General features: G+C 34.9%; 1 protein-coding gene and 1 long non-coding RNA gene across 2 annotated transcripts; both read left to right on the plus strand.

Annotated features, from left to right (window-relative positions):
- The first annotated feature begins 2,576 nt into the window (after positions 1 to 2,576).
- Positions 2,577 to 4,456, plus strand: LOC102599446 (formin-like protein 3). The gene is made up of 3 exons (XM_006362903.2): positions 2,577 to 2,640; positions 3,328 to 3,563; positions 4,133 to 4,456. The coding sequence occupies exons 2-3, from the start codon at positions 3,369 to 3,371 to the stop codon at positions 4,454 to 4,456; spliced, it is 519 nt and encodes a 172-aa protein (XP_006362965.2). The 5' UTR covers positions 2,577 to 2,640; positions 3,328 to 3,368.
- Positions 4,457 to 4,463: 7 nt separating this feature from the next.
- LOC107058002 (uncharacterized) lies at positions 4,464 to 5,199 on the plus strand. Its single transcript, XR_001471706.1, has 2 exons — positions 4,464 to 4,663; positions 5,064 to 5,199. It is a non-coding gene; the product is annotated as an uncharacterized lncRNA (long non-coding RNA).
- Positions 5,200 to 11,092: the final 5,893 nt, after the last annotated feature.

The following is an 11,092-nucleotide window of genomic DNA, read 5'->3' on the forward strand; positions in this document are numbered from 1 at the left end:
CAGTATTTTTAGAGGCTTCATAGACAGTCAGTCAGTTAGTTTTGAGTCTCTTATCTATGTATATATGTAAATATTCTATTTTGAGACTCGAGTTGCCTTTTTGGCCAGATATGTATCAGTTAAGTTGTTTATGTCTTTGCATGGCATTGAGTTTTCTGTTGAGTCAGGTTTCCGCTGAGTTAAGAAAGCCAGGCCAAGGGTTCGCTTGGGGCCAGCAATGGTCTCCGAGTGCCGGTCCCGCCCAGGGTGTAGGCTCGGGGCGTGACATTCCTCACCGCATTGCATTAACATTTTGAAATTATTTTCAGTGTGAAGTTAACGATTTGCAGCTACTTCTATAAGAATTTTAACTACGGGTATGTCATATTTTCTTTCGCCCTTTGTTCCAATTTTTCTTTTTATCGTGCATTAGTTTTCTCTATTTTCATTCAGTTCTGTAGAGAGTGGTTTGGTAATACTCGAGCGGAAGAGTGAGATAGAAAATAACGATTACTTTTTAAGCTAATTTTCTGTCATTTTGAGATTAAGAAATTGACATTTAATTTGCTGAACTAATTTGGTAGTATTTTTTATGCTCCAAATTTTGTAAACATGCTCTTTCAACTGCTGCTCCATTTTGTTAATATTGTAATTTCTTGCCGCCTCCTTCAACATGTCAGTGTTTTTCTTGCAAGCACACATATCAACTACAAATATTATGCCCGATTTCATCATATAGTCTCCTCACTAGCCTACTCCTTGTATCAAAGTCATTGATCAATATATATGTACCGACTAATCGAATCGTTTCACTTTTTGTTTTGTTATTTAGTATTTGTATTCGTCCATGTTGCATTTCAAAGTTTTCCTCGATCCTTTTTATACAATTCTAGAATTCACTTAAGAAATTATATTGGGTATAAACATGAACTTCATTCTTCTGTTATGATATATGTAGAAATTAAGCAAAAATATAAATAAATAAATGATGGGAATAGATTTGATGCTATTACTGAGATGAGATGGGAATACTTGTTCTTTACAGTAATAAGGCTTTTATTTAAAGGCTCTAGCATTATTGACGACTTTAGCTGGCTTCAATAACGAATTGCAAATTCTATAGGTATATAGTAGTGGTTAGCCTGTAAGCTAAGATAGATCATGACATTCTTAATTATGTTGTTTTGTTTTCCTTGGTTAACATCCAAATGCATATTGGAATGGAATAGTCTGCTCACTGCTCGAGTAATGTCATGGTTCACATAATTGACGTTCTTTTGGTCACCAAGGTTGAGCATCCTACTTTAATTTGATTTGATGATGTTCATTTTCATTTGTTTATATATAGTTGACACTTTTCAAAAATCGTATTTGCATAATCGATCAACCCTGCATTGATGTACGTACATTCTCACAATATATAACAGGGAAAGAGTGTTCATCTGTATATATACCTAAACTTTCAATTGCGCTAATCACTAACCTTTAATCTACGTTCTGGCTAATTAAATCTTAAGGTCTAGGAAACAAGAATACAATTTTTATTTTAAAGGATGTAGGGTACTATGATAGAGCAGATATATAGGTTCCTATAAGGATTAATTTACTGGGAAGATTGAGTTGGATGATATTGATTTGACTATGTAAATTTTTTGTTTGAAGCTAGTTTTTGTTGACTAAGCTTTTCAGATCAGGAGGAATATTATATGTATCAGAAATTGAGAAGGAGACCTTGAATAACTGCCACTTACAATAGTTTGATTGATTTGTATGGAAAGGCTGGTAGCTTCAAGGACGCATACAATGAGATTTTGAAATCTGGTTTTGGACGCTGTAGAATTCAACACTAAAATACAACTAGGACGACTCTAAGCTTCTAAACAATAAAATATGTTCAATTTAGTGATCAAATAAGACACATATAACCTACCTTATTCATGAAATTATTATAATGATAGCACATAACGCATTCAAGGATTTGTCAAAAATATAAGTAAAAAGGGAAATGATCGGGGTGATTGTCGACAACGCCTCCCTTACTCATGAGAATCAATGCTTCATGAGAGTCAGTCACGATGATGATGTTCTTCAGGTTGGAGATGCACCAGCTCCAGCTACTTCCAGTTCTGAAACTCCCAATTCTCTGCCACCTGCCCGTCATCCTACGCAGCCATTTTTTCCTCGAGACTACAATGATTCAAGCAAAACCTCTGCTCCTAGTGATCAGTCTTCTACTAGTCAAAACTCTACTTCAGATGGTCAATCAAATAAGAAAAAAAGCAGCACTAAAACAGTTTTGGTTGCAGTTCTTGTGACTGCTGCAGTCACATTTATTGTTGTTGCACTCTTTTTTATATGCTATTGCAAGGTTTGTGGGGTTGGATACAGAAAGGGGAAATGTTACGGGCATTGCTGTGGCTGCAGCAGGGGTTTCTGAGCAGATACCGCCTGGAAGAATGGGGATGCAGGTACAGCCTCCGCTTAAGCCTCCACCCGGTAGGATAAATCCTTTTGAAGATCCTACTAGTCCAGCCCCTCCCCCACTACCTCCTGCCAAGATAACCAATCTCGCAGTAGTGTTAGGTTTGTCTTTTCCCTGAAGCATTTAGATAACTGCCTTAAACGTGACAACTGAAGAAGTTTGTGATGCCCTTAAAGAAGGTGATCTCCTGTTCCCTTCAATATATCAAGATAAAGAAACACTAAAATTGATCGTCTTTATAACCTTATTGTTCCTCCCACCTCACCCCCACCCTAAAAAAAGGTCATCTTGCACATGTGGGTATTATTATTGTGATTAACTAGGGTTGTAATCGACCTCAACAGTGATAAATGTTCATTTATCATATGTTTGTTCCTTGTTTTCTGTTTCTTCCCCTTCATGTCTTTGTTCATCTTATCATTAAGAAGGCCATTGTCCCTTCGTTGTACTATTTGTGCCTTTCTACATCTGTGGTTCTGCAACCACGTGTACTTTAAAGATAAGCTTTACTCCTGCTATGAACATTATCTATCTGCAACATCATATTATCGTCGCGGCTTTGCTGAGCATCGTACTTTACATGGTCATTGACCAATCTGATTGATGGAATTTTATAAGCATTAAGTGTACATTATCTTAAAAATGTCCTTTCAAAAATAAAAAAAATTAGCACCGATTCAGGACAGGTCACTATTATCATGATCAGAATGATTATACTTCTTGTAAGAAGAATTTGTACTTCCCTCACAGTCAAGTGGCAAAATATTAGTATACTTGTATATTGGTTGGGTCAATTTCTTGGAAATATCAGGTTGTTGTATATTTGCATCTATGACAACAGTGACTAATATTTTATTCTGACTCAGGAAATGAGCTTCCATCTGAACTCCTTCAAACTTTGCTTAAGATGGCACCAACTGCTGACAAAGAATTGAAGCTGAGGCTCTACAATGGGGATCTCTCTCGGCTTGGACCTGCGGAACGATTCCTGAAAGTCTTGGTTGATATTCCATTTGCCTTCAAGAGACTAGAATCCTTGCTCTTTATGTGCAGTCTTGAGGAGGAGGCATCAATGGCTAAAGAATCATTTGCTACTTTGGAGGTGAGATAAATGTTCCTGATTGTGATGAACTGTTGGATTATGAATAAATATTCCTAACTTCTTTAGTGTCTTCATGAAGGTTCTAAGGCATATTTTTCCTTTATCTTAATCTTTTTTCAATTTCTTTGTTCATATATTTGTCATTCATGTTTATAATGATTAGTTTTGGACTGAACATATATTTATGTATTTTTTCTCCCTTTGCGCCTTTTTTTATTAAAGCCTACACTTTCTTTTTCTTGGTACAAAAAGCCTACACTTTATTTGCGCTTTAGGCTTAAAGCCCCAACAAATAGAGCTTTTTTGCGCTTTTCGCCTTTGATAACACTGATATGTAGAATGTACTAAAACAACCTTTATGGAAAGTAATAATTGAACAATTGCCAAAAAAGGAAAGAGGCATTCTTTTTTAAATAGACTAAAAAGGAAAGTAAGACAAACAAATTGAGACGGAGGGAGTATATCATTGCAGAATCTGTCTTGCACCTTACATTTGTAGCCTTGACATCCCTTTGTTTTCTACAAATATCCTGATATTGGTGTTTGGTGCATCTTATTTTATGCTTCAGGCTGCTTGCACGGAACTACGGAAGAGCAGGTTGTTTCACAAGCTCCTTGAGGCTGTTTTGAAAACTGGCAATCGTATGAATGATGGAACATTTCGTGGTGGTGCTCAAGCATTTAAACTTGACACGCTTCTGAAACTATCAGATGTAAAAGGAATAGACGGCAAAACTACGTTGTTGTATTTTGTTGTTCAAGAGATAATCCGTTCAGAAGGTATACGAGCTGCCCGTACCAGAGATCGAGGGAGTGTGTCTAGCCTCAAGTCTGATGATCAAGAAAAAAGCACAGGGGATTATTTCCATGGAAATGCAGGGAAAGATGTCTAGCATCAAGTCTGATAATATTAGATAAGGTATGCATAGAGGTGAAAAATGCTCAGAGAAAGCTAAACGGCACGCCAAAGAAGGAGAATGTGGCAAGTAAAACTTCAGAGTCCACCAATCCACCTCCCCTCGATCTTCGACAAAAGCTTTTTCCAGCTATCACAGATAGGAGAATTGATGATTCTAGTTCGGATGATGATGCTTCTTAAGGTAAGGTAAACCTTGCATCTGTTTTTTTCTTCATATACTTGAGACAATCCACTGATCAAATTATTAAATTGGGAAAATTGAATTGGTGAAAACGTCATAATCATAGCACACAAGTACACACCCGAGGGTGTGGCCTAGTAGTCAATGAAGTGCTTGCAATTTTTTCACATATGTTTAAGTACTTGTGTTGGTAGGAGGTGACAGGTAACGAATCGAATAATCAAATGTGACTAATGAGTTGACCTGAACAATACATCCCTAGTAATTGAAATCTTTTGATTTTTATTGTATTGAGTCATTAGTACCACACTATGTTGTATATGAAACTACTATATATGTCAAAAGCCAAAATGTTGTGTATATTCCTGTTAAATTTGTGTTTTCGTTATTGTTGGTGCAGGGATCTGAGTCATTTTTTAGCTCAAGTATGGTAAATGTGGAAATGAGATTCAGTTTTTGAAAGTTGTGCTAACAGAGGGATCTCAATTTGAGGCAACAGAGGTGGTTGGAGTTGCTCAAAGACAATGATATGGCTAGTACATGACTCTATTTCAATATTTTTCATTTCTACTTAAAAGAGTAGTTAGGAAAATTCTTATTCATTTTTTCTCCAGTTTAGTTGATAATTCTTTTAAAAAAAAATGTAATTGAACAAAGTAGCTGTGTTGATTATTATCTATGGTGTTGACTAATTGAAATGGTAATCTTATGAAGTATTATTCTAATTTCACACTATATGATTTTGTTTTGGTAATTTTAAGTTACTAAAATTAAACAAAATAATTAATCTCTAATCAAAATAGGAATAAATACTTAAGATATTTTACCTAAAAGTGAAATAGGACTCCATGCATTCGAGGATTTGTCAATAATTTCAGTAAGAAGGAAAATTAAATTAGGAAATATTTGACAAGTAAATAGAGACGGAAGGAATATTAACATTTAAAGACTTAATTTAAATTATAATTTCACTATTGCCCTTTGTGAAATAATAAATATAACTTTATAAATAGTGTAATTTATTTCCTAGAAATAAAAAACTTCAATAAATAAAAAGGCAAATATGAAAAAAAATTCAAATATATATCTTCAATTTTGAACAATTAAATTATTTATACAATAAAAAAAGCCACAAATATTCAGTTAATATAAATATCTGGAGCTTAAAAAGGTGAAAAGCAACTTTATCTCCCCCTCAACGTTGGGATACAAAAATTTAATTCATTTCACTCTTTTCTTAATATTTCTATATATCAATTTTTATGTTAACACAGTTATTATTTATGTAAAGTTTTTCATTCAAATATTTTTATACATAATGTAAAATCTTACTACATTTATTTTGATACTTTGACGAGACCGTCAAGTACACTAGTGAGTTCAACAAAAATCAAGTCTAATCTTATAGCCGTCTAGGAACGATAGAATATATATAGATTTTATTGTCTTTATTAATTCTAGCTATGAATTTAGTCCCAAAATTTAAAATCGAGACAACTAACATGATTGAAAAAACAAAAAGACAATCAATATGAAACAAGGTATTCCCATGAACATTGATTTCAAGAAAATAGACACTGGTCCTTCATCATTTATATACACAACCAAACATAAACATAAATCCTACAATGAATTAACAAAAATATATTTCATTATATTCTTTGTAATATTAACAAATGCTTACGTACAATTTCATATATTTTTTTCTTTTGTGCTATATGTACTAAACTATCGTACATGTTTTCGGTACCTAGGGTATGCAATGTGAGCCATGTCCGCGAGAAGAAGTTGGTGCATGGAATGTGGCGGATGATGTAATATTACAAGTTCTTCATCTAGTTGCATTCTTCCCAGTTTCGCCAGGTGATCCGCACAGCTATTTCCTTCCCTTAGAGTATGCATCATGGAGATCCCAAGTTCGGACAACATAAGTCGACACTCTTTTATCACGTCGCGATCAAGGTGATAATTTGGTTTCTTCCACCGTATCAGACAATTATTTTTCTGAATTCAATTATTTGGAGCTTAAAAAAGTGAAGTTGGGATAATTTTTTTAATTTATTTCACTCTTTTCTTAATATTTTTATATATCCATTTTTATGTTAACACAGTTGTTATTTATGTAAAGTTTTTCATTTCCCATCTAATTTTATACATATTGTTATAACATTACAGTATTTTGATAATTTGACAAGACCGTCAAACAAAGAGGCCTTAAATGATACAAAGAGGCCTTAAATGAGTTAGTAAGGTAGATCATGAGGTTTTACAACACATTCTATTCGTTGATATAAATTATATGCAGTTTAATAAGCTATTTGATCAATCGTAGGCTCTGACATGAGTAAGATTCTAATGGAAACAACAATTCAAGAATGGAACTCACAGATAAAAAATAGAGCTAACCAGGGAAAAGATGGAGCCGTTGAACCGCTAGTCAAAATGTTCGCCTCTGAGAACCTAGAAGCTAAGCAATCGTCTCTTAACGCGTTGCACAACTTGTCTGCCTCAAAAGCAAACGTTCAATGTTTGGTAAAACCGGGCATTGTTGCTACTCTGCTACAACTTCTTTTCTCCGTGACATCAGTGATCATGACTCTAAGAGAGCCAGCATCCGCGATTCTTGCAAAAATAGCAGCTCAATCAAAAGTTTGCATAGTACTAGTGAAACAATTCCCAGTTTATTTTCCTAACTCAAACCCGAACATTAGTTTTTCTCCCAATTTCAATTCACTTCCAAAATTCTAATCCTAACCCTAATTCCGGTTCAATCCCGAATCATCTCCATCCTTTCCCATGAAGAGAAAACAATGTAGGCCAAGCAATAAATTGCCTTTGTGCCAAGTATCCAGTAATTTTCCCAACAATGTCAATGACGAACAGTCTGCATTTCTGTCTTCATCTTCTTCAGATAAATTTAGCAAACCCCGAGTGAAAAGTTCCAGTTTTGCAAACACGAATGTTAATTCTTAGGTGGTCAAAAGTACAAATTCAAGAAGGCGAGTTGTTTCTGTTGAGATAATTTCTATAAACAAAGAGCCAACTTCTGAGGCTTTAATTGAATTAACTGCTGGATTTTTATCTGAGTCGTTAACGAATGACGAAAGTGAAATTAGGGTTGTTTCTGTAGTTGGCGGGATAGAATAGGATAACTACATTTTAATCAGAAATCATATTAGTACCAAATGGCATGAAAATGTGTCGATTTGGATGACGAAAGATATGTTTGTTGATGTTATACCTGAACACTGTAATGGTCTATTAGATTCTGCGTACAACTACTTGTTATCATATGGATATATTAATTTTGGAGTGGCATTGGCAATTAAGGACAAAATTCCAGTTGATCCAAGAAAGGGTGGAGAGACTGTTGTCGGGGCAGGTCTTGCTGGGTTGGCGGCTGCGAGACAACTGATGTTATTTGGCTTTGAGGTTACTGTTTTGGAGGGACGAAAGTGTGTAGGTGGAAGGGTGTACACAAAAAAGATGGAAGGAGGGAATAAGGTGGCAACTGCTGATTTAGGAGGGAGTGTTTTGACAGGTACACTAGGGAATCCACTGGGTCTGTTGGAACGACAGTTGTCGTATACACTTCATAAGGTGAAAGATCAATGCCCACACTCTATCGTGCTGATGGAAATCCCGTAGATGAGTATTTGGATAAAAAAGTGGAGGTTGCTTATAACTGACTTTTGGATAAGGCAAGCAAGATCAGGCAACAAATTTTCTCAGGACGGGAAGCACATATCCATAACCACTACCCAATGGTTTAGACCCAATGTTGTCATTACGAGAATATTCAAACTTAGAGGAAGTGAGATCCCTTATCACAAACCAGTAGAAGGCAATTTTTTACTTGCCAGAGGCATAGAGCTAAAGCAGCTCGCGACTACATTAGTTCTGATATCCCCAGCAGATAAAGTGGTTCCGATGCCTCTGCCAAAGTTTTTAGCCTTCCTGAGAAACAAGTTAAAAAAGGGATCCATGAAGAAGTTGAAACTCTTAACAAGAAAAAGAAATAGGAAAGAGAGGTGGGGAAGGACTCATACCTGACTATTTTTTACTTAACAGTGGTTGTTCTTGACTTTACAACACCTTTAAGCACAAAATACAATAAATCTTAGCCTCAAGTCTAATATATGCAACAGTAGTAAACAACATAAATAAAAACAGAACATGTTTGTAATGATTAACACAAAATGAGGTGATTAGGTAGGATATGACACAACTTCAGCTTATCGAAGACATGATCCTTGACAAGAGGGTTTGGAGGTTGAAGATTAGGATAGAAGGGTATCAGGTAGGCGGGTGTATTTTTTACCCATTCTCAAAGTGTTAGAATTATTCTTCTTGCTTTTCCCTATCTTTAGATTACTATTGCTACCTGTTATTATTTAACCCCGCTGTCTTATTTTCTTGTTGTATCGGCGTGTTATTGTTGCCTCTTTTTCATTGTTCGCTCAGTCGAAGCAATCTCTCTACCTTCTCAAGGTAAGAGTAAGGTATGGGTACATTCTACATTCCTTGGACCCCATCTGTGGGATTACACTAGGTTTGTTGTTGTTGTTGCTAAAGGATATATAACCCACAATTATTACATTACGCCAACTAAATTTTCCCCTACTTACTGGTGTCACTTGTTGGTTGCATTTAACCCGTCTGGTCTGCTTAATCTTATTTCAGCTTCAGCATTTAGTGCATGAAGTGAGTATGCAAAACAATGTTGACATAGCAAAATTATAGAGTTGATCCAGAAAGGGAATGAATAGCTATTTCCAGAGCTAATAAAATAACTCAGGTATAAATAGAAACTAAAAATATACTAAAAACAATATGTAATGAATAAATAAGATGGTTGTAGAAAGAAATTAGTTTATTCTTTACCATAAATGATAAAGTTCAAGTATATAAAAGCAACATGATATTTTGTGTTCACAACATAATGAGATAAAACAAAGTTAGTTCTTGATTGTCAGTGTCTTAATAAACATTAGACATGCCTTTAAAAAGATCTGAAGTATACCTTATCTCGATTTTTTTCTTCTCAACCTCCCCTTTTTATTATCCAAATACTTGTCTACGGACTTTCCATCAGCACAATAGAGTGGACATTAGTCTCTCTCACTTTATGAAGTGTATATGACAATTGTCGTACAAATAGACCAGGAGGATTCCTTAGTGTACCTGTCAAAACAATCCCTCCTAAATCAGCAGTTGTCACTTTATTCCCCCTCCCATCTTTTTTGTACACCCTTCCACCTACATGCTTTCGTCCCTCGAAAACTGTAACTTCAAAGCCAAATGACATGAGTTTCCTCGCAGCCGACTGAATCAACTTTCTAGATTTGTTAATTTTTGTCTTTCACTGTTGTGGGTTTAACTTGAAGTTTCCTCACCGCATTGCATTAACATTTTGAAATTATTTTCAGTGTGAAGTTAACGATCTGCAGCTACTTCTATAAGAATTTCAACTACGGGTATGTCATATTTTCTTTCGCCCTTTGTTCCAATTTTTCTTTTTATAGTGCTTTAGTTTTCTCTATTTTCATTCAGTTCTGATCTGTAGAGAGTGGTTTGCTTATAATACTCGAGCGGAAGAGTGAGATAGAAAATAACGATTACTTTTTAAGCTAATTTTCTGTCATTTTGAGATTAAGAAATTGACATTTAATTTGCTGAACTAATTTGGTGGTAGTAATATTTATGCTCCAAATTTTGTAAACATGCTCTTTCAACTGCTGCTCCATTTTGTTAATATTGTAATCCTTCAACATGTCAGTGTTTTTCTTGCAAGCACACATATCAACTACAAATATTATGCCTGATTTCATCATATAGTCTCCTCACTAGCCGACTCCTTGTATCAAAGTCATTAATCAATATATATGTACCGACTAATCAAATCGTTTCACTTTTTATTTTGTTATTTCGTATTTGTATTCGTCCATGTTGCATTTCAAAGTTTTCCTCGATCCTTTTTATATAAATCTAGAATTCACTTAAGAAATTATATTGGGTATAAACATGAACTTCATTCTTCTGTCATGATATATGTAGAAATTAAGCATATTGGAATGGAATAGTCTGCTCATTGCTCGAGTAATGTCATGGTTCACATAATTGACGTTCTTTTGGTCACCAAGGTTGAGCATCCTACTTTAATTTGATTTGATGATGTTCATTTTCATTTGTTTATATATAGTTGACACTTTTCAAAAATCGTATTTGCATAATCGATCAACCCTGCATTGATGTACGTACATTCTCACAATATATAACAGGGAAAGAGTGTGTTCATCTTGTTGGGAAAACACGGATAAACACAAAAATATATATGGTCAAAATGATGGAAATAAAATGGGAGAATAATGACACCAAGAATTTTACGTGGAAACCCTTCTAAATAAGGGAAAAACCACGGGCCAAGAG

Source organism: Solanum tuberosum, unplaced genomic scaffold, assembly GCF_000226075.1.
Source record: "Solanum tuberosum cultivar DM 1-3 516 R44 unplaced genomic scaffold, SolTub_3.0 scf00421, whole genome shotgun sequence".
Classification (NCBI taxonomy): Eukaryota; Viridiplantae; Streptophyta; class Magnoliopsida; order Solanales; family Solanaceae; genus Solanum; species Solanum tuberosum.

What these genes read in the sequence shown, in the direction of transcription:
- LOC102599446 (XM_006362903.2), top strand. Translation starts at nt 3,369, where the DNA reads ATGGCACCAACTGCTGACAAAGAATTGAAGCTGAGGCTCTACAATGGG. An exon ending in AATCATTTGCTACTTTGGAG is followed by an intron (nt 3,564 to 4,132) that starts GTGAGATAAATG and finishes TTTATGCTTCAG; the next exon opens with GCTGCTTGCACGGAACTACG.